The sequence below is a fragment of the Ambystoma mexicanum genome, chromosome 3p (assembly GCF_040938575.1).
Source record: "Ambystoma mexicanum isolate Mex_15411 chromosome 3p, UKY_AmexF1_1, whole genome shotgun sequence".
Taxonomy (NCBI): Eukaryota; Metazoa; Chordata; class Amphibia; order Caudata; family Ambystomatidae; genus Ambystoma; species Ambystoma mexicanum.
Window position 1 is genome coordinate 1,256,243,088 of NC_090925.1, and position 24,226 is coordinate 1,256,267,313.

At 46.8% G+C, this 24,226-nt stretch overlaps 1 protein-coding gene across 2 annotated transcripts in view; it reads right to left on the minus strand.

Moving 5' to 3' along the window:
• LOC138581423 (cytochrome P450 2D17-like) overlaps positions 1-24,226 on the minus strand; it is a 669,998-nt gene that overhangs the window by 192,150 nt on the left and 453,622 nt on the right. For both annotated transcript variants that reach the window (XM_069652740.1, XM_069652739.1), the window contains exon 7: positions 22,801-22,988. In XM_069652740.1, the coding sequence (XP_069508841.1) occupies positions 22,801-22,988 (188 nt within the window). The remainder of the gene's footprint in view (positions 1-22,800; positions 22,989-24,226) is intronic.

Sequence of the window (24,226 nt, forward strand, 5' to 3'; positions counted from 1 at the left end):
CGTACAACAGGGAGCAGTTCACCGGTTGCAAACTGAGGAGTTTCCTCGGAGTGGTCACGGAAGTTCACAGAGACGAAGAGCAGATAACCAGCACCTTCACGGGTTGACTAGCAAAGCGCAAAGAAGTGCTCATTAGAAATATGAAGTGGGTTATAAAGAATTCGAAACAGGGGTGTGTTTGTGAATGAATGACGTCTATATGTCGTGGCATTATGCGGATTGCAGGGGGCCGTCCAGCGTGAAGGGGGATGCTTGGCAGGAGACACGGGGTCTGGAGGTACACATGGGAACAACAAACCATGCTCTATAGACCACTTTGAAGTGTACATGGTCTTTGGCACCTCTTGGCCTTTATCGCTCCCTGACAGCTCCACTTGGCAGCACAAGTACCCCGGTGCGAACTGCCTTTGATAGGGCGGGGGGTGGATTGGGGCGCTGGTCGTGCAGACAAGACACAGGAAGACTCGTGAATGGAGACACACTTATGTGGATTGCAGGGGGCCGTCCAGCGTGAGGGGGGATGCTTGGCAGGAGACACGGGGTCTGGAGGTAGACATGGGAACAACAACCCATGCTCTATAGACCACTTTGAAGTGTACATGGTCTTTGACACCTCTTGGCCTTTATCGCTTCCTGACAGCTCCACTTGGCAGCACAAGTACCCCGGTGCGAACTGCCTTTGATAGGGCGGGGGGTGGATTGGGGCGCTGGTCGTGCAGACAAGACACAGGAAGACTCGTGAATGGAGACACACTTATGTGGATTGCAGGGGGCCGTCCAGCGTGAGGGGGGATGCTTGGCAGGAGACACGGGGTCTGGAGGTAGACATGGGAACAACAACCCATGCTCTATAGACCACTTTGAAGTGTACATGGTCTTTGGCACCTCTTGGCCTTTATCGCTCCCTGACAGCTCCACTTGCCAGCACAAGTACCCCGGTGCGAACTGCCTTTGATAGGGCGGGGGGTGGATTGGGGCGCTGGTCGTGCAGACAAGACACAGGAAGACTCGTGAATGGAGACACACTTATGTGGATTGCAGGGGGCCGTCCAGCGTGAGGGGGGATGCTTGGCAGGAGACACGGGGTCTGGAGGTAGACATGGGAACAACAACCCATGCTCTATAGACCACTTTGAAGTGTACATGGTCTTTGGCACCTCTTGGCCTTTATCGCTCCCTGACAGCTCCACTTGCCAGCACAAGTACCCCGGTGCGAACTGCCTTTGATAGGGCGGGGGGGTGGATTGGGGCGGTGGTCGTGCAGACAAGACTCGTTTGCCGCAGGGCCTCACCAAGGAGAGGCCATCTAACTGCATGTAAGAGGCAGGCTGCAGGATCTAGTACATGGAAGGCAGGGGGGTGACTTTATAAATACCTCACCCTCCCAGGAGAATATATGGGTGCAAAGGTTATGTGGATTGAAGGTGGGCGGCCAGCGTGAGGGAGGATGCTGGCCGGAGACATGTGGTGTGACAAGACAAGGCACAGGAAGACTATTCAATGGAGACACACTAGATTCATTTAAAAAATGAAAACAACCATTGTTAAAATATATGTTGGGTTTTATTTTAGATCTTAATTTCAATTGAACATAAATAATAAACATTACACATTGTAAAGTTCCGGTTGCAGCACATCCAGGGAAAATCCGCGGTATTGTCCACTGTCGCTTGGGAAATGTTGACTAATGGCAAGTACCGCACAGGCAGGTATTACTCTCCGAACGCGGTGTCCGAGCCTCCCGTGAAGCCACCAAGTGAAGCAACGATAGGCCACCAGCCTGTACCACCTGTGAAAATGAAAGATGCAAACTGTATTAAAATGACAAAACTTTCTTATCATTCTGCTTTGAAAAAAATTCTATCTAGAAAATGCACAATATGGACCCAATTTACATGCATTCGAATGATATGTAGATGTAATTTTATATGTGGGAGACGACCATGACATAGTAGTGGCATCACTGACATCAAAACCAGAGTATACTTACTCGTTACTCGGATTACGCGGACGAACAGTGCCGCGAAGTTCGTGCATAAGCACCATCATCATCCTCAACACGGTCCGTGAGAGGCAGGCTTCCCTGAACTCTGGCAGCTCGGTGATGCATTGCGTACTTGGCTCGCCTTCCGAAATGTAGGCCAAGCACCCGGAATTTTCACGGCAGCAGCAGTTCTCCTCCTCAGTTGGCATTAGCTCGCACCGATTGCACATGCACCAGGTGGAGACGCCGTCCATGCGACATGGTCCAGGCTCTTCATCCGTTGACTGGTCCTCCCAACTGCCGTCCGAATCCTTATCGTTTTCGCGTGCTTGCCTTTCCAGTAGTTCTTCCTCGGTGTACTCGGGCTCGTACATATACGGCATTATTGTAGCCATTGTGTGGTAAAGAAAGTAAAATAATTTACAGAGATGGTACAGGTGTTCACAAGGCCTAGAAGTGGCGAAGGTAGCTGACCAGAGCACAGAAACGAGTCACAGAATACTCAAAGTAATACAGAGAGAATAATGGAATCGAAAATCTGCTGCTGTGTGTTGTGAAACGGTGTGTTTATACTTATTGAGGAAAGAGGCGTCCTGCCATTTCCATGGCGACACGTCATTAGCTGAGGCGCAGCGATTGTTGACACGAAACGTGCTTTGGCGTTGGGAAATGGGCGGTACGCGTCTGCTGATGTCAGGCTCAGGGGCGGGGGATTTGATTTAGTGCCGCAAAAGCAGGTGAGCCAGGGCGATGCGGCAAGTGAGAGGATTATCAGAAAATGGTGGTTGATTTCAAGTGCGTTAATGGACGAAAAGTCGGGTATGGTCCATAGGAAAGTTTTCTACGATCTACCGATTTATGCTTAAAAACACATGGCCGAACCGTAGAGACAATAAAAAAAAAGTCCCGGAACTATCCTTTAAGTGCAGACTGGGATCAAATCCCATCTTACAGAAAGTGTGTGATCCTGAAGAAATTACTTCATTTCACTGTGCCATATCTTCCAAAATTGAGATGCCAGGTATAGGTTTCCTGTATTGCGGACAGGGAGGCAAAACATCTGGTAGGGGTTAGTGTTGAGGAGGACAGTCTACTGGATTTTGGAGGTTGAAGAGGAATGATGACAGGTATGGGTTTTGTGTTTGAGGAGTGGGATGTCGACTGTTCCTGGCTTGGTTTGAATTTGGAGCTAAACCATTCTCTATGGCTTGGCTCCGGCTTGGCGCTAGCCAGGTTTGTTTTGACTCCCTCACCTCTACTTGCACCCCTCATCAACTCAGAACACCTAGAGGCAAACCCACACACATTGACTATTTTTTCTGAAATGAAGCTACCAACACCATAGCAAAAGCACTCATGCTCTCTACCCAACTTACAGACCAACCCAATCAGATCCACTAGAGTGCCTAGAGACCATGTAAAAGGCAGTGATGTGCAGCATAAACACTCTAACATAACATGCTGAATTAAAGTTGAAGCCCTAGGTAGCTTCACAATAATAAGGCTTTTCTCCTGCAATGTGACTACAGGCTGTAAACATCTCATATTAAAATATGAATGACAAGTAATTGTAATCAATTATTTTATGAACATATGGAACTGGAGTGTTGTGAAAGTGAACCTGATTCCTTGAGAATAGTGGGAGAGTAAGACGCTGTTGTTGCAGCATTCCAAAAAGGAAAAAGAAATCCTAAACCCCAGCTATTAAAATTACTTGCAACCAAATCAATATCATCAGACATCCAAAAGTATCTTTGGCCAAGCTAGGAATTAATAGTTTGTCACAATAGTGTCCAACACTTTACTTTTTAATCAGCCCAAGAACAGGTGAGCTATACAAAAATTTCTGATGCCAAATATTTTAGAAAAACGAAGTTAATTGTTTTGTTTCAAAATTAATTCTGAGAACTGCTTCACCTTTTGTTTCCAATAGGAGCTGGGTTTTAGCTAGATTTGATAACATGCTGTAGATTGATGTTCACAAAAGTTAAAACAAACAATGCTAATTTGCATGTTCTTATTATGACGTATTTGAGCTTATTGTCCAGACGTGTCATTCTTTTTTTTTAACACTTTAAATCGGTTGCACAAGCAGAGATATCAGATAGGTACAGAGCATAACACAGCAGCAATTTGTGACTGAGTGGTCACTCTCCGGCTTCCCCATTGCCCCCTCCCCCATCCCCTTCTTCCGCCAGTTAATGCCTCCCTCTGGCCCAGTGGATCAGGGTCATTTGTTTCTAGTTCGGCATTGTGCTGTAGGGCCAATCGGGCAGATCGAGGTTTGTGGGTCTATGTCGGAAAGTTCTGGTCGTTCTCCGTAATCGGGGCCCGTACTCTATAAGCGGGGAGTCTGTAAACCGATGTAGGAGGCCTGCTCTGGATGCCGTGACCTTTTCCACCACAAAGATGTCCCAGAGTTTGGTCCACCATAGAATCATAGAGGGCCCTCAGTGTTTTCCAGGTGCAGGCAATAGTGATCCTACCCGCTAGTAATAGTTGCATAAGAAGATTGGCAGTCTTCCCAGGACCATGGCGCTGGTGCACCCAGTAAGATAGTTTCCGGTTCCCTGGGGATTGTCACTTGAGTGATATATTTTATAACTGAGATGCATTGGTTCCAGAAGGTTTGCACAGCGGGGCAGGTACACCACATGTGAAGGTACAAACCTAGCTGTACACATTTGCGCAAGCATTGGGGGCTAAGGGATTGTGTGAATTGGTGGTGCCGTACTGGGGAATAGTACCAGCGAAGGATCAGTTTATAGGCACATTCTCGGTTAGTAATGCAAAAGGAGGAAGAATTGGCTCTAGTCCATATGCACACCCATCTTTTGTTTTCCAGTGAGTGTGCCAAGTCTGTTTCCCATTGCGTCATATATGGGGGCCTAACAGAAAGCATGTCTTCTTGTAACAGTTTGTAGAGACTGGAGGTCCTGCCCCTCGCTGGCATCCCCTGCAAAGTAAGTTCGAGAAGGCTGAGATTTCATGTGGCTTCCTGTCAGACAAAAGGATGAGTACACCAGTGCCGAAGTTGTAAGAGTATACGTCTGTTTCGGCTAATTGAAAGGTCAGTTTACAATTCTCAGAGGTGCGGGGTTGGCCATTTTCAAAAAGTTGCCCCAGCGATTCCAGTCCCCCTGTGACCCAATTTCTAAAGTTTAAAGGGTGAGACCAAGGAGGGAAGGTCGGGTTATGGAAGATCGGAGAGTTTGGGCTCAGGCCACGTGTGATTCCCTCGGATTTTAGTGCCCAGTCCCATATACTAAGAGTGTTTTTAGTGGAGGCCAGGATCCCGGCCCAGGTCTTCCGCAGCAGGGGTGGAATATATGGGAGAAGGGGGAGGGGAAGCGAGAGTCAGGAGTGTTCCAGCTCCACCCATTTCGGGGGCCCAGCAGTCATGCACCAAGCCTGAAAGCGCACCCAAGCGAGAGCTGCCCATCATTACTTTCTGGGATATGCTTGCCTACCTCTCCATTTGAACCGAAGCCTTTTCCTCTGCATATGCAGAAGGGAGGGCAGTGGGATCCTAGTGGGTAGAGAGGAGCAGACATAAAGGAATGGCGGGAGAAGATTAATCTTGCAGGCTGTAATCCGCCCGATGAGAGATATCTCCCGGGAAGGACACCGTTGAAGGTCTTTTTCCAATTCTTTAAAGAGAGGGGGGAAGGTCATTATGTATACATACATTGGATGGGCTGGGATCTGGCCCCCTAGGTAAGATATAGATTTCCTGTTCCATTGAATAGGGCATAGGGGTTTGAGGGCTTCCAACTCCCCATGTTTCAGATCCACTCCTAGGGCCGCAGATTTCCCAAAGTTAATGGCAAACCCTGCTACCTCTCCAAGAGGGACGGATATCTGTTATGGACAGCAGCACGTCATCAGCGTAGAGCGAGATCTTATGCTGGGAGGTGCCGATTGGCAGTCCTTTAATGTTGGGGTCAATACAAATCCGCTGAGCGAATGGCTCTATTATGAAAGCAAACAGGAGAGGGGACAGGGAACATTCCTGTCTGGTTCCACAGGTCAGGGGAATAGGTTCTGATAGTTTGTGGTTAACCCGTAGAGAGGTTATCGGAGATTGGTAGTTGGCCAACACCATATTATGAAAGCTTGGGCCAAAGCAAAAGGACTCTAGGGTGAGCTGTGGGAAGGATCAGTCTACTTTATCAAAGGCTTTAGAAGCATCCAAAGCTAACAGGACCAATTTGTGTGAGTCTTGGGCCGCCATATCCACCAAATGTAGGGCTCTCCAAATATTATCCCCGGTTGACCTATTTATTATAAACCCTGTTTGATCTGCATCGATCAGTTTAGGAAGAATGGATGCTAAGCGGTTTGCCAGAACTTTCAAATAGATATTGGCATCAATATTTAATAGGGAGATGGGCCTATATGAGCTATTTTCTCTGGGGTCTTTACCAGGTTTAAGCAGGAGGATGGTTACAGATTCTTGCATTGATGGAGTAATGGAGCGTGATAAGTCAAAAGAGTTGAAAAGGGCCATCAGCGTGGCTATCAGTTGGAGACAAAACACTTTGTAGAACCTCCTCGTGAACCCTTCCGGGCCTGGGGCTCTAGGCTTTAGAGACTTAATGGCTGCCTCCACCTCCTCACCTGTAATCAGGGCGTCCAGTGCCTCCCTGTCAGGCTCTTCGAGCTACAGAGGGGTGGCACCCTGCAGGTAGCTTACTTGTTCCGCTTTGTCGCAGGGAGTTGCTGACATCGTTTCGGAGAGATGGGCTGCTGGCAACTGTAGCTTAATGTGTTCGGCCGTAGTGGACCTTGCCATGTGGGTCACAGAGGCTTATTATGGTATTCCTTCTCTTCGCCTTAGCCAGTTTACCCACCAGAGGTTGGTTCGCTTTGTTGTTTTTGGCATAATAGCCTTTTTTGGATTTGACCAACAGATGAGCCGTTTCCTCTGCATAGTAGGCCTCCAGCTTCTTCCCAGCTGTTTTTTAAGGCACAATGGATCTTCAGCGCCCAGCCTCTTTTGTGTTAGGCCTCAGCTCTTTGGACCTCTTCTTCCAGCTCCATGTGGGTCTGTGGTTTTCGTGTTCGGTATGCTGCCCCATGGCCGATCAATTCTCTCCTGACTACGGCCTTCATGGCATCCCAGGTATTAGCTGGGGACGTGTCCTCCACCAGATTCTCCTGAAAGTAGTTCTGGATGACCTTGGCTATAGCATCTCTCAGTGGCATGTCATTCAGGATTGGGTCGTAGTGCAACACCCCTCAGAGGAGGATGGCTCTGCTTTAGAGCTTTATCTTAGCACATTGCCTGTCTTACCCAATAATCTTTCTTTTTTTGTTTGGCCGCCACACATTTGTTATATAGTTACTGCATACAGGAGTGACCCCCGGCATATGCCTCTGCGCTGATTTGCGGCGAGCCCTGTCCACATGTATATCTTGCAGCCAAGCTCCATCATCAAATAGTGTGGGTAACAGGCTTTCCAAGAACCTTTCCACGTTACCTTTCACTTTACCCTGTGGCAGCATCAGCACCCGTACATTGTTCTTCTTGACCTAGCTTTTAGGTCACTGAGCTTAAGTGCTTGGACATCATCACTCCGCTCAGAAATGCAAACTCCTTTCCATACGTATGACTGTTGTCCTTGAGCTGAGGCATTCTTTTACACTGCAATTATTCTTTCAATCCGTTTGCTCACATCTTGCCTCATCTGCACCATGAAAACTGACTATGTTTCTATTTTGTCTGTGATATGTTTGTTCACTTATAGTATCAATGTTCTCAGTTCCACATTCATGGAATTGGCCAGTTCATTCTCCACCTTCCCCACCATTTCATCTTGCTTTTGTGTAGCTCTTTGTACTTTCTGACTACTTCTCCCTTCTCTTTTCGGCATTGAATATACCAGTTTTCCAGTAAACCTGTACATTCCCACCTGTAGCCCGGTCCCACCACATGTGCTCAGTCACCACTTGCCTTTAGTTAACTGCTCTCAGGGCACACGCATGCATTCTTAGTCAGTCCGAAGCACCTTGTTGTGCTAAGTGTCCCTGACAATCTCCGGTCTTCATAGCAATATTCTTCATGGCATCTAGCCGAGCAATGCCTCCAGTTGCACACCTCTTCAGTGGTGTGCAGCCATTTCCAAATGCTGCACAGCTTCCTGGCCTACATGCAGCCTGGTCTAACCAGCAAGCAGTCTTGATAGATGCTGCTCACAGAAACCGCTTCAGAGGCTTAACAGATGAGACACACCAGCTACTTACAGGTTCCCCTTTAGTCATTATCGTGATAGCCGTAGATTTACCTTATCTTGCCACTGCAAGAGGTTGGATGCTCACAACTGCAGACCCCCATCGAGGGTGCAATGTTCCACAGCGCACACACACTGCTACTGCGGCAGTTCTCAGCTTTACCTTTCAACGCTGTGCTCCGACAGAGTCCTCAGCTTCGGTCTGAGGCCACCTTCAACGCTCTCCACAGTGATGGCTGGCACCCTGATTCACAAACTTTCACGACCACTGCTCCCAAGCATGGTGTTACTGTACATGGCCACTCCAGCCAGGAGTGCTGTGGCCTCCTGGTGTATATTAGCCAGCCGGCAAGGCACGCTCTGTCGCTCCTGTCCTCGGACTCTCTGCTCGACTGCAGAGCTACAACGGCTGTGCGGCTTCCAGGCCTCACACCAACTCGTCTCACTGGGTATCACTATGAGCTCCTTGCTGCACCATCCACATGCAAGCCCCTTAGGCAGCTTCCTACACAGTGTTACTGGCCATTGAATTTCATTAGGCACAGGTTTAGTTGATCTGCTACCGGCTGCATGGCAGAGCTCCATTACCAGTCAACTTACTCAGCAAGCATCTTGGCTCCTCCTGCTCCACAATCTTACATTTAATAGAGTCTGACATAGCATCAAAGTTTCAAGATTATTCGGGTAACTGTCTCAGTGGTTTTATGGGGATGACAGTTACAATATTTAAGAGCTATATTTAATGTGGAAAATGAGGCAACAGTAGCAATAATAAACAAGCAGTTGTCAGAGGAACCAAGGTTCTGAAAATTGTTCAGGAGTTTTTGATGCAACATTTCAAGTGGAACATATATTTTTAACAAAGCATGTATCAGACATTGGCAATAGCATAGAAGACGTACTATTTCAATTACAGAGGTGCCGGCGTGGATGCCTCTTAGTTTGCTGATGCAAAGCTCTTGATGGCACCATATTGCATAGAAGGTTTAATTTCCAGTTTCAACAGGCAGGTGTAAGAAGAGATCCTCAAAGGTAATTGCTTAGCAGTGGAGCAAAATATAGCTATGGTCATTGTAAACAGTTGGCACTGGTGGCAATCAGAATCAAATGGACAGGTCTATTGTAGTGAATATTTTTGGAGGATATTTGATAGTATAACACATGTTACAAAGCAAGGTTGGCAAGGCCTGCACATCTTCCTGTAAGGTGGATATCCTTTCACCTACCTTCTTCTTTGGTTCACATTATTTTATAACACAGTCCATCTTGGAATGAGTTACCGTTGGCACTCTGGCTTGACTGTCCCAGTATTAATATGCTGGTGTTTGCTTTGTCAGAGACATTAAGTGTCTTTTCAGACAACATATGCCTCCACGCTTCATGGGGTGATTTTACCAATCTTTAATCAATGTTTCATCATGCAGATTATATTACACTGCACTCAAGATAGCTCTCCTTCATCCACAAACACCATGGAGCTCACTCCTCACTTTCCACACTTCACTCACGTTCCATGCTTACATAGATTCACACATCCAAGCTCTCACACCTCTTTACCCTATTGGTTTGTCTTACCATCTTCATCCTTTATTTGGCATGCTCTTTCTCTTTCCCTTTTCTCTTTCTTCACAGACTGCAATCCGGAAAACCCTGGTGGGGCCCAAATACTCCCTTTTTCAAAGAAGCCTAGGTGCTCTAAGAATACTATAAAATATGAACAGTTAGTAACGGGATGGGCAAAATGATGCAAGAAGTCTGTGCTAGAATGAGAGGTATGAAAGTAAACAAAACAAAGGGAGGGAAACTTCCATTCTTTAAAATGGATTATAGATATACTCCATCTGTTTATGTCTCTAGGGCATTTACAGATTCTAAACTTATAGGAAGGAAATAACGTTTAAATGAACTGATTCATGAAAATTAAAACGGGCCAACAGGGAGAAGCAGGAAACATAGAGGATGCTGAGGCATTGTGTTAATTACATAACTGGAAATAAGGCATGAAATGGGTGAACCACTATTACAGCGCCACAAAGAAAAAAGGCCTGAGCATGATCCTGTGCCAGAGCAGAGAAGAAATGTATATAAAAGTTGGGGTGGATCCTAAATATTCTGGCCCGTAATCCTTTAAAAGAGGCTGAGGCACAGAAATTAGACAACTGGACATGAGCAAAACGGATATCATGAGTTTGGGAAGATGGTTGTATATCGGTTATACTGGCTTTTTAAGAACCAACGAAACAGGTTTCCAGGACTAGGATGTGACCCATAGATGTTTTTCTGGATGTTTTCAATATTTTCTGAGGGTAGAAACACATTTTGAATGTGGTATCAAAAGGCTGCCCAATAAGCAGAACCCAAGCTAAACGAGAACCAGTTACAATGCAATACATTGCATTACATATCATAAGCCGCTCTATTGTAAAGTGGGAAGGCATCAAGGTTCAGTAGAAAGCAATCCTGTTCGAATCAGCAGTGAAACGGTTTTGAAAAAGCTGAGGAAAAGAGGGAGGGTTACTGATTAATGTTAGTAAAACACTGTTTATTTCAATGTACCAGCAGACAGGCTTGTGTTCCCAGGATTTTATGGTTAAATAACATTTGCTAGTGCAGGATGTGGCATCGATGAACAGTAATCATTTAGGTCACATGGAAAAAGATCTGGGAACGAAATGGGTGGAGAGTCAGGGCAATGCAGAGGGATCTCAACGAAATTGAGAAGAATGGGCAAGTGGATACCCTCTGGCCCATTCCTATTAATTTCCTTGAGATCCCTTTGCATTGCCCTGACTCTACACCCATTTCGTTCCCAGACTTCCTAACAATCAAAACTTTGATTGCATGTGACAGCATCTGAGTGCTGTTACTATTTCAAGCTGCACGCCAGATCACTGAGCACTAGTGGATAGCATACAGTGTCAGCCTTTACATTGAATGACTTGATTGGTTTCCTGCATTCTGATATACTTGCAATTTTTAGGAGACGACCACTTATAAAAACAAATGAAATTAAGATGTTTTTGATGTTATTAAGATCATGGTAAATGCATATCGTATTCCTTTATTCGTTTTTTATACAAACAGCAAATAAATGCATAAACAAATCCTGGTACAAATTCTCATACTCTTGGACATCATCACTCTAGTAGCACTCGCCAGTAGCTCTCGCCTATTGGCTTTTAACTACAAAAAGCTCTTGCTAATGTAAAGGTTGGAGACCCCTGGTCTAGTCTCATCTACAAGGTCTGAAGTAGAGTCAAGCAGCTAGTTAATAATTGGGCTAGGAAAGACATCAACTGAGAAATAAACCAAGTCTGTGCACAAATGGGGATGGAGTGGCTACAAATTGTCCCGTATGTTATAGACAGGATTATGTAAATCTAGTCATATTAGGGGACTCATTTTATATTATGTGCTCGCACTAGCGTAAGGCATAGTTAAGGTTAAAACAAACTATGGTGTTTCAGAAAATAACTTTTCTCAATAACATCCGAATGCCTGCATGAAGAAAATCTGTAATAGAGTAATATTCGAGGCAGTCACCTGTGCATGCAAAATTTCAGATTTGAACATTAAGCACTTCATAGTTTAAACATGTTTTAATGTGATGGCGCTTGGAACATTGCACGTGGGGTTTTTCACCACAGGAAAAAAAAATATTTCAGCCACATAACTGAAAATGATGGCGCTTTGATTCCCACATTTTTCGAAGGCACCTAGATTTCATCTGGAATTGGTGCACTGAAAAATGAAAATCGACGTGGCCATTTTTGAGTTATTAATGATTGAAATGCATCTATATATGATGCACACGCAGAATGAAGCTCCTTTTTTATAAGAACTGTACACAGAGCTAATGGGCTTTACAGTACGTCTATTACACAATTAACATCTCATAACAACTCACATTAAAGGCAAGTCTCAGCTGACTTTAATGTTAGTTTTAAGGTGGTGGAATAAATGTACACCTTCAATGTGAACTGTCCAAGAAATGTAGGAGTTGACTTTGATGTCAGTTTAAAGTGATGGAATAAATGTACACTTATCATACGAACTGTACATAGAGTGTGCACCTACGACAAATGCTCCCACCACACACGCTCCTATCACACACACTCTTACGATACACACCCTTAAGATCCAATTCTACGACATCCACTCTGTGATGAATCCTTGGATGTTGTCACTTCTCCCCAGGCAGAGCCCCTTCTCATGAGACCTGGCAGGTGAGGCCGCTACCCGATAGTCTCCCTGGGGGTGGTACAAGCGGGAGGATCTCATTGGGAGATACTCCCCTTCTGGGGACAAGGACGACCAACCAAGTACAACGCAGTATCCAAACACCTCTAAGGGCCCAGGTAACTGCTCACCCTGCCACCCTCCTGCACTGCCTCCAGGCCACCCCTGCTCAGCCTGCCACCCTCCCGCACTGCCTTTGGGCCACCCCTTGCACTGGGGTCTGTATCTGTACCCATACAGCCCCCCCTTTTTTTTTCTTTTAGCACTTATCAGACCTACTCAGTCTGCCACCTTAAACCCAGCACTTGCCAATTGCTGGCTGTACTACCATTGTTTGTTGCCTTATTATTTATCAATTTATTATTATTGATATGTGTCTCCTTGCTCCGCACTCTCCTTTTCTCCCCCTTTCCTTGCACTTTTCCCCCTCCCCCATGCACTTGCACGTTCTCAATGTCACTGGGCCTAGTAAGATTGTTGTTTTGCTCTCCCCTGTTCCGCTTCCCTTGCCTTGTGGTGCTCTGAAACAGTTGTGTATGAGCGCCATATAAATAAAATATCATTGCATAAAAACAACACAACCATCTCACACTCTGATTGCATATCTAGCTACCCCATGTATACCTGCAGAGCCTGTAGCCTTATAGGCACTGAGATGGGATGAGGATGAGGTGTGTAGCAATGAACAATACCACTTGGAACCAAGGTGAGCGTTATCTTCAATATAGTCAATTTACGAACACTGCAGACAAAAAAAGAAAAGAAGGACTTTGTACGAAGATCAGCAGTCTCTGGAGGAGCTGCAAGCAGGGCAGCGGGGTGAAACGAGGCAAAGCGAGACACTGACTGAAAGGGCGAGGTGTCTCTACAGGGTGGGAAGCAGAAGGACTCTTTTCTCGACTGGAGACAGGCTGCTGTACCTGACGCAGGAAGAAGGACTGTGCGGTCCACATCAGAAGAGGGGCCCAGAGGGAACCAACTGCTGCAGGGCCGCTTTAGCTGAAATAGACCACACGCAGAATGTGTACGAGAACCGAAGCCGGGTTCCTGAAAGGTAGGAACTGGTTTGACCTGGCTGGTTGGGTCAGCAGAGAGACGGGCGGTCCAGATTTGAAGGGTGGAGATACCCTGGGAGTAAGGGATGGGAGAAAAGCCCTCAGAAGAGACTATCAAAAAGCCAAGAGGAGTGAAGTGTGCATGGGTCTGGCACCTACAACCAAGAGACAGAGTCACAAGTCCTCTTCTTCATGGCAGTAGAGTGGACTAGGTCTGCCAAAAGCATGTTGTGAGAAAATACAGGTCGGGGACCTGCACACAGAAGAAGAAAAAGCTCACAAGACATTTTCTTCGGCGCAGTGCCTGGCAGCAGCGTGAACCAGGCCTACCAGAAGCAAGATACAGAGAGGTATGGGTCATTGACTCGCCCCTGGAAGTAGATAAAAGGAACCAGGGGAAGAGAGGCATTCCCCTGGTCTTGGAACCTTCATCTTTTGTTTATATTGTGTGGACACTCTATCCTGGGGAAGGGAGTCACTCCCCCAGGTTGCTGACGCTGTCTGCGACACATCACGAGGAGGGAGGCATCCTCCTGACATTGACCTTGGGGAAGGGAGTCATTCCCCCTGGTGTTGTGAACTGTAAAACTAAGAATGAGAAAGACCATGAGAAGGGAGACATTCCCCTAGTGTTGTGAACTGTGAAACAAAGCCTAAGAAAGGTCAGGTGAAGCGAGCCATTCCCCTGGTGTTGTGAAATGTGAGACCAAAGCCAAGGAAGGCCAGGAGAACAGAGTCATTCTCCTGACGGCTGAACTCAAAAAGAGGATCAAACTAGTGTTCCAGGGGAAGGGAGTCAGTCCCCATGGGATAAAGAAATATTGAACTTTCCGAAGCAGAGGGCTAGAGGACCAGCAATTAATGTTTATTTTGTGAAGTACTGAAATCAGGAGAAGGGAGTCATTCCCCCTGGTTAAGAACTCGCAACAAGAAATGTGCTACCTCATCCAGGAGAAGAGCAAGTTACTTACTCCATGTAACGTTCTTTCGATTGGATGTTCCTCCCACATATTCCTCATCTTATGATAATTATCTCCCCAGCTTCAGCTACTTCGGAATGAAGTCGCATTAGTCGATTTCAAAGCCATAATACCCACAATGAAAACTTATCGGGCCCAGGCATCCACTCTCTTATCATCCCTGTCAGAAGGGATGGTTGGGTAAGCCGACTGCCTGGTAGACCTAGCTGCCTGAACCACCAGGTTTTCTGGTGTGGGATGCTTGGTGAGATATTCCGGGTCACTGTTGGATGGTCTGTACTTCTTTGCAAAGTTTTTATTTACTGCAGCAGCAGTTTCTTGGGTCTCCCAATTTGCTGAGACTGTTTTCTGTAGCACCATGTGGAAAGGTAAAATTGGGTATTTCTGAGGACCCTGGTCCAAGACGTCCGACATATCATCCTGCTCAGAAGGAGGCTCCTCCTCATATATAGTTGACAGAGACTTAAAATAGCATTTTTTAGTTAAAGGCTTGTAAACCTTGTCTTGGACTACTAATATCATCGACATTGTCGAAGTAGTCGTTCGAAAATGTCGACAATGGATTCGAAATTGGTGCCGGTTTAGTCAGCGTCAACATCGATTTCGGCGTTGACGGCTCTGATGCCGACAGGGTCGGCGAAAGTGTTGAAGTTTTTGACGTCTTGTGCTTCTTCGATGGAACCCTAGATGGACTAGGTTTCCGATTCGTCGAATACCTGGACAATATTTTGTTGGATCGAGAACTTTCTCGATGTAACACCGGCTTTAAGCTCAGTTTTGAATATTAAGTCTTCAACTTTCCCATGTCGTCCTTTTGTACCCTTACAGCTCCTACAACACACACTCTTACAACACATACTCATACCACAGAGGCACCTACAACATGCGCTACAATCACAGACACAGAGCGTATGAGTTTTACAGTTGGTACATTACAAACTTAACATCTTCTAAGAACTCACATCAAAGGCAAGTCACAGCTGAAATGAATCTCAGTTTTAAGTTCATGGACTACATGTACACTTTCAATACGAACCGTCCACAGAGCATGGACCCATGGCACATGCACCTATGACACATGCATCTACGACACATGCTCCTACGACACCTGCTTTTACGACACACTCTTCTACCACACACACCCTTATGACACACACTTACAGCACTCTCTTACAATACATAGGGCCTCATCACAAGGTTGGCACTAAAAATCTGGCCGTACTGGCATGGCGGTAATAACATGTCCGGCTTGGCACCAACCCGCAAATAGCGGATGATCAAGAGTGCGCGGGTGCGCGCATCCCTGCATGCCGGTTACGGCCGTACCGGCATGCCGGTAACGACCCCTAAACCCCCACACAGCGGCATCAACCAATACACACAGAACGGCTCCGCCCTCGACAACCCCTAAATACTGTTACCGTTATTAACATAGTGCAAATAACGGGTGCATTAATACCGGACCCGGAAGTAACGTCATCGCGCCGGAACGGGAAATGCCATGGCGGCCATCTTTAAAAACACAATCCATTGCCATCCTCCACCTACAGGACCCTCTACACCCCAACTCCCAGGCCACCACGGACAACATGTCGAAGACCACCCGGAGAGGCACGGCCCGCCTGCGCAAACCACGTTTTACAGACGATCAGCTGAACATGTTGGCCGACACCCTTGCGGCAAATGCTGAAGTGGTGTTCTGCAACAACCTCAGGCGTCCAGCCAGCTCAAGAAAAAGGCCATCTGGGAAGAAGTTGCCCAGAAAGTAAGTGCAGTCGGCACCACCGCACGCACAGTGCGTGATTGCAAAAAACATTGGGACGACCTCAGGCTGGGAGTCCGCCACATATTGTCAGCTAATCGGAGCCAGGGGCTGGCAACAGGAGGGGGACCACACTCCCCACTGAAATTGGCCAGATGGGAGGAGACCTGCAGCTCCATCATAGACGTGGAGTCCATCGAAGGAGTCGGTGAAGCAGAGTTTGGCAGGTGAGTTTCCCTACTGAAACAGTAAAAATAATCATAATCATCCTCCCCCAAATGTGGCTTCTACACCAGCCAACAAATGGGCCATCATGCACACCTACACATATCCATGTACACATTCTGGGTCTACCACCATCCCATCCCAATGCATGTTGCGGTCATACACAAATACACCCATAAGACACATTTTATGGGCATGTGCCACCCAGGACGACCCTCCCAAAACACATCAATGTCCAACTGCACCCAACAATGTATACATGTGGACACGACTACGCTATCAAAATCCACTCTTCAACATTGCATGTACACAGCCCCCTACAAAGCCACGAATGCAACTGATCAGATGGCGCCACATGTCCAATGACTAATGCATGCACAATGCAAGCGGAACAATCACTGATATCCTGCCACTCTCTGTCCCCCACAGGTACGGATGCTGATAGTGATGAAGCGCAAGGGAGTGCACAATGCACAACACCAGCCAAAAGGCCTAGGAGGCAATCTGATGGCACAGGTCCATCAACCTCAAGTGGACCAAGGATGGGCCATGCAGGAAGCGGGCCAAGAACCGGTGCAAAAACAGCACCACAGACAAGTACACAGGATGAGCTGACACCTGCACCTGCATCCGTGGTCACACCATCCACACTGGCTGAGGACACAGCAGGCATGGAGGGTGGCACACATTCTGATGCTGCCAGCACAATTGGGGAGATGGCTGCATCAGCAGATCATAGTCTTGATGAGGTAGATGGGCCGGACAATGAGGGCGATGCAGGACTTGTCCACTCAGAGCCTGTACTGCACACACCAAGCCAGCAGGCCACCCCAAAGGACACACCTCAGTGGGACTCATCTGACCAGGGCAGCCATGGACAGTGGTCTCCGGCCATGCATAGCCCCATGATCCATGCTGTGCCACCTCATCACCCACTGGCCACAACCCACACTGCCTTGAGGGACGTCTCTCCAGGATGGAGGCCCGGCAGGAGGTGATGCAGGGCTATGTGCAGCAGTACCTTGCTGAAGGGGAGACAACACGCCGTATTATCCAGGACAGCACCGTGGCCGTTATCCAGTCCATTAACTCAAGTGCACAGCAAGTGCGTGATGGCTTCAATGCCTTGGGTCAGATCCTCACCAGGATTGCTGACCGCATGGACCAACGGCAAACCCTGCCCCTTGGATCACAACCATCTGGGTCATCCCCATCATCCACGCCATCGGGCTCGAGGCAGACCAGCCCCGTGCGCATGTCCCTGCGGAGTTCACGCCACTCAGAGATCCAACCCCCACCTCCTAAGGGGGCTCAACAGTAGCAGGGCCACCCTGCATAATCCATTTGGGCATACATCCAGACACATGTCGTGCCATAGTTGACTTTGGGTGTTAGGGGGTGGGTGGAGGGTGGTGGTGGGTATAGTGTGTAGTACTGGGGTGTTTGGGGGCACGGGAGTAGGTTGGGGAAGGTGGAGGGTGGTGGTGGGTGTAGTGTGTAGTACTGGGGTGTTTGGGGGCATGGGAGTAGGTTGGGTAGGTGGGGGGGTGGTGGGGGCGTGGATTGTTGAATCATGTTGTACTTAATTTCTCACGAATACACCAGTTGTGCAACAAACATCACATGAGTGGACATTGCTGATTTTTTGTATGGCAATTTATTGCTTCATTGTGATTTGTGCACATGTGCCCACACAACCAGTGCCCACAGTACACAACACATGGCACCCTCTGCATTAAAGTGCATCAGAATGATTGGTCTATGACCATTTTGCGCACTGCGCGACCCTCACGAGTTTTGCATCCTGGCCTACTTCTACTCCTTCCTCTCCTTCTACTTCACCAGGTGGTGGCAGCTCCACGTCAGGTGGCAGGGGTATGTTCCGCCGGATGCACATGTTATGTAGCATTACACATGCCGTGATGATCTTGCCCACCTTCTCAGGCCCGTATATGAGGGCCCCTCCTGACCTGCTGATGCAGCAAAACTGTGCCTTCAAAAGGCCAAACGTCTGCTCATTGACCACACGTGTACGTGTATGTGTACGATTGAAGTCCTCCTCATGCCTGTTCTGCGGGTTCCTGACAGGGGTGAGTAGCCACAGCTTCAGGGGATATCCAGCATCACCTACGTGGGAGCAGAAGGAGGTATGTGTGAGGATGAGGCTCAGTTGACAGGTGTGCTCAGCCTGTACATCATTCAAGTTCATATGCACTATCTCGTCATTGGCAGCCACATCCACATGACTGTCAGCCCTGTACAGTGCATGCCAATCCATAGAGGGAGCCTTGTGTGACATACACAAACTAGGGTACTAGGATTTTAAAGCACCAGGCAATGTATGTCTTGGCTAGGGGCATTTTGCATGCAAATGTGAGGGCTGTGTGTCGGCGGATGACTTAAGAAACTACCATTCCCCCCAATCTATCTGCCCCCATGGCCCAGAGGCCATTCCCCTTGCATTTGCATGTACCTCCCCCCAATCCATCTGCCCCATGGCCCAGAGGGCATTCACCTTGCATATGCATGTACCCCCCCAATCCATCTGCCCTCATGGCCCAGAGGGCATTCCCCTTGCATATGCACTTCCATGTAGCGGGGTAGTGAGGAGTTCCGCAGCACCATGGCATCATGCGTGGATCCTGGGTATCTGGCACAGCAATGTGTTATTATCTGGCTGGCATCACACACCATCTGCACATTGATGAAATGGTATAGCTTCCAATTGCGGTACACCGCCTCCACGGCATGTGGAACTACCAACTCTACATGGGTACAGTCGAGGGCACCAATTACATTGGGCATGCCTGCCAGTGCATGGAATGCTATGTAGGCATTTGCGTGCTTCAGTAGTGCATCCAGCACTTGGTTTAACACAACAGAGAAGCATGATTGGGACATGCCATGCATTTGGCCCACTGTGTGTTGATAAGTGCCTGTGGCCAGGAAGTGGAGCACAGATGCCACCTTCAGCAAAGGGGGGATGGCTGTGCGGATGTTGATCAGGCTGACCAAGTCATCCTGTATTAATTCCACTATGTTGGTGATGATGTCTCTGTCCAGGCGTTACAGGGTGTGGATCTGTGCTGGGGTTAAGTCAAATGGATTGGCCCTTATACGTGGGATTGTTGGCTGTCTGGGGGGAGCGACTGCCTGCACTGGTGGGATTTGCTGGGCATGTCTCACCCTCCTTCTCCTCCGGCGTCTCCTCTGTGTTTCCTGTTGTACTGCCTGCTCAAAGAGTAGCAGTGCAGGCATGTCCTCCAGGCCCAGTATGGCAAGTGCAAGTGGTAGCATTTTGCCTTGGAGGGGGGTGTGGTGTGTGGGTGTGCTCCTTTTGTGCTGACCCCGACTCCATTGCCTCCACCTGTGCTGATTGAGTGCACCTGTGGCACTTGGTTACACAGCAGTTTGCTGTTTACGGGTGGTCCACGATGCCGGTATTGCCGGCATCATGGTGGCCCTTCTTACCGGCATCTCGATGCCGGTATGTACTTGTATGTGTGTCTCGTGGTGTCCCCTTCTTTGCGGCATGACGGTATTAAGGCCTCCCCATCTGTGCTCGTGCCCGCATGCCGGTACGGTGGTGCACGGCCACAGCGGGTCCTTGACGATGCCGGTAGCAACGGCATCTAGGGTCATGATACACCGGCCCGGTAATGGATGCCAGTATTGCCTTACCGGTGCCGTTCTTACCGGAGCGCCAACCTTGTGATGAGGCCCACACTCTAATGACACACACAATAGCAGGAGGATGCCTCCCTCCTCGTGATGTGTCACAGACAGCGTCAGCAACCTGGGGGAGTGACTCCCTTCCCCAGGATAGAGTGTCCACACAATATAAACAAAAGATGAAGGTTCCAAGACCAGGGGAATGCCTCTCTTCCTCTGGTTCCTTTCATCTAGTTCCAGGGGCAGTTCTAAGGTTGCAACATCTAAACCTCTTACACAAAAGAACCAATTATTTGTATCCCTAAAGTCAAATGCTCTCCTTACTCACTGAAATACAGTGGTAGAAATAATGGAAATACTGCCTTATTTACATCTTCTTCCTCTAAAAAGGTTAAACCTACAATCCCTCTTTTGAAAATACTAAGGGAATTAAATCTACCGTTAATTCTATAAAAGTAGAAAAATATAACTTCCCTAAAGCGAACTACATGTTCCATAATGCCACAGAGGCTGAGACGAAGACGAGGGCTAAGGAAACATGTAGAAGGGAAGGACAGGCAAGTAGGCCTAAGAGTCTTTGCCTAGGTCAGGTAAATTACACTGGGGGCCTGCACCTGAACTTAATTGCCCCACCTAAGGAGCCTAAAATACTGCACCAGGAGGGGGAAATAGATGGAGCTGGAGCAGGAACTAAGGGGGGTAATCGTAGCAGAAGATGAAGAACAACAACACAAGGCTGACAGTTCATGAGGAAGTGTGTTCACTTACCGGGGGGGTCATGTGTCTCCAATTTAGAAGGAGAACGTATGCTAAATCACACAGAAACCTGAAGGTGACTTTGATAAATTGTTACAAGGTATATTCCATCAAATCAAAGTCCTGATTGGAGTCAGAGTGTAACTCTCTAATAAAGGACCAGTCTTTAAAGTTCAAAATCTTTCTTCAAAGTGTTGTGTGTACTTAAATCGGTTTCTATATTGAAGAAAGATCCTTGTAACATTCAGCACAAGTATTCTAAGAATACTCAGTATTCTAAGAATACACATATCCACTAATATCTATTAGTGGATATGGTATTAGAGTACATACGTATTCTAAACATCTGGGTGTAATTGTCTTTCCTTTATCTTCTAAGTAACTTCACTGCCAGCTCTACTTTTAAACATTCTACTTTAGGTACATTTTTTAAATGTGAAAACTCCCAATCTACTGTAAAACGATGCAAATTCAAGCAAAGTGCACATTGAAAGATATGAGCTTTGAAAATAAGGAACAAAAATATAAAATCAAATTGAGCTTTTATAAATGCTTCATGCCGGAGACCAGCCTCTAAGCACGGGATTGGATTTCAGACCTGTGATGCTCTGGGTTGTTTTGTTTCCAAGACAAATGTGCTGACCCTAAGCTCCCAGCTGTTATAAGGTGCATTTTGTCTTTCCAAATAACAAACTGCAAATGTGGAAAGCTTGCAACAAAAATATATGTTCTTTTTCTGAAAAATAGGGGCACTGCTCACCTTCCCACTAATTGATATTGGCTTAAGAGGCACAACGTAGCAGGACAAAACATATTTACATCAACAATGGAGTCAGTCACATGTTTATTGAAACAATAAGAGCCCATAACCTTGGGTTCTAATTTGGGCTAGGTCACCACTGCCCAAGTCACTGGCCCCGAGCAGAGGTCCCGAGCAGAAAGTGAGGGCATATAACAAGATTTAGGTCATTTGGCTCACAGCAGAGCCTGAGCGTAAGGGCTATAATTCTAATAGAGCTTGATCAGGGGGACAACAGGGAAGCCTTATATCTGTCTTCCTGTAAAAATGTGCTAGCTCATGTCTCCTTTTCCAGTGCCCAGTGTGTACACATCATAAAGGGAAGCTTGGAATGCATCCTTTACAGGTAGTTAGAGACTCCTTTCCAAGATTGCTGATTGGCTAAAGAACTGGAAACCGTGGGAAGAAGGGATGAATATGGAATGCTGGCTTCTATAGTGGTAAGAGCTGCATTACACAAACTGCATTTCTGATTTATTAAACAGAGGAAAACGGGCTTTAATTAAATTATTAACGTTACAAAGAATGTAGCATAATTATTTACAGGCTTGATGGCCAAAGCGTGACAGGCACATATAATATATTCAGCACATTTTGCTTGGGGAGACAATGCAGTGTCCAGGCATCTGATGATATTTCGAAAAACATGACTTCACTTGTAAAAAAAGGAAACTTAAAAATAAATAATGTGACACAATTAACTGTAAAAAGCACTGTTAATGAACTTACCACACCCAAGCTTCATTTGCCCCAAGCGCTGACCGATCACTTGCCCCAACTCCACCACCATACCCTGCCTGCCTGCACTTTTTGTCATTTCTGCCTTGACGACATTTGCATTAAATCTGCCAATGACATTGAAACTGTATTTGTATTGAAAATGTAGTTATTTTTCTCCTTTGTTAAATTTGTATTGGTATAAAACATGTATTTCATTCAAGATAGCTCAGGTGCATTTGTCTGGAGAATCTATAAATATTGGGACATGGAGGCCCAACTTACTTGACTAGATATCTGAAATATACTCACTTATTCTCTGATGTTATGTTGCTGGTGGTGGGAGGAGGAGGAGGGGTGTTATAACACACTGGTTACCTTTGGGATAAAGTATCCCTGGATCTCCGTGTCCCGGCACGTCATATGTGGAGCTGCTAGAGGAGCAATATCTCCACAGCGCTGGGTCTCATGGATCACTGCATTGGTGAAGGGCATATTGACTTGATCCTGCATTGTGGGTTTTCTGTCCCGTCCTATCACGCTGTCAATTTCTTCATGGACGCGTCCTAAAAAACATAAATGCTTCATCTGTTACTTTGCCTTGCATTTTCACATGGCTGTGGCAAACCTTTATAATAAGAACTTCATAAAACGTAAGTTAGTGAAGGGTGTACTCCTGGATCCTGCTACAACCCGCCACAAAGCATAGGTGCTCAGGTTGGCATGAACACTGCACAGCCAAATGCTTTTTGCTTGAAAATAAATTCCCTGAGCTGATCAGTAGTAGGTTTATATCATACAATATATTAACAGATTATTCAAAATCAGCACCATTTCATTTGAGATATGAATCAATTCACTGATAATGACACACTTCAAATTCTCCACTTGTTTGGAGCACATTATATTTGGAGAAATTAATGCATGTCTGAATCACAGCAACCAACCCATCCGATACATGAAATGGGTTGCCCAGAGGGATTCCAAATTCATTGTTAAAATATTGGAATAAATAACTGTAAGGAATTCGACCATCCACATGGTGGGTGTGTGCTCGTCTGGGTTTTTTGAAATTTTAAATGAAATTGAACGATGGTAGATCAACCTCTGGAAAATGTGTGGGGCTTATCCGCACACATTTCCAGGAGTATACCATGTCATGTCAGAAGGGGGAAGGCCAAACCTTCCCCCAGCCATGGCCAGTCTAAATGACTAACAAAGGCTCCATGGATCCACTGTGTCCTTTTGTTGAGCCCTGTAGCTTTTGGAAGCATTCACATACTTATCAGAGTTTAATTCAAACATACCCATATGGGGCCTGCCTGCAGAGGCTAACAAAGGTGACAGAAAAACTGAACACCTTTTCAAATGCACTATGTCAACCTGATGCCAGCTACTGTCCTCAGTATCGACTGACAGTGAAATTTCATGTCTGGGACTGCCTGTTTACAGTAGTTATCCCTGCAGGGAGAGCCCATTCGGAAGGTAAAAGTATGTGGATTGGTCTCGCTGCAGCTTTAAGGGAGACCTGCCGCTTTAATCAGGAACCACACAGAGATCCATTAACCAGAGAGACCCTTTGATCCACAACAGACAGGAACATGGCGGGACTTAGTATTACATCTTTTCACCACTTTAGCTTTTCTGCTGCAAAGCACTCTGGTTATGACCTTGTGCATAAAGGAGATTGTTGGTGGGGATCCAGGATTGGCTCATTGGAGTAAGCTTAGTGTACACCAATCCCTGTGGTCCATTTGGCTTTAAAAGAGGGCAGAGCCCCTCTTTTGGCAAATCATTTGAAGGC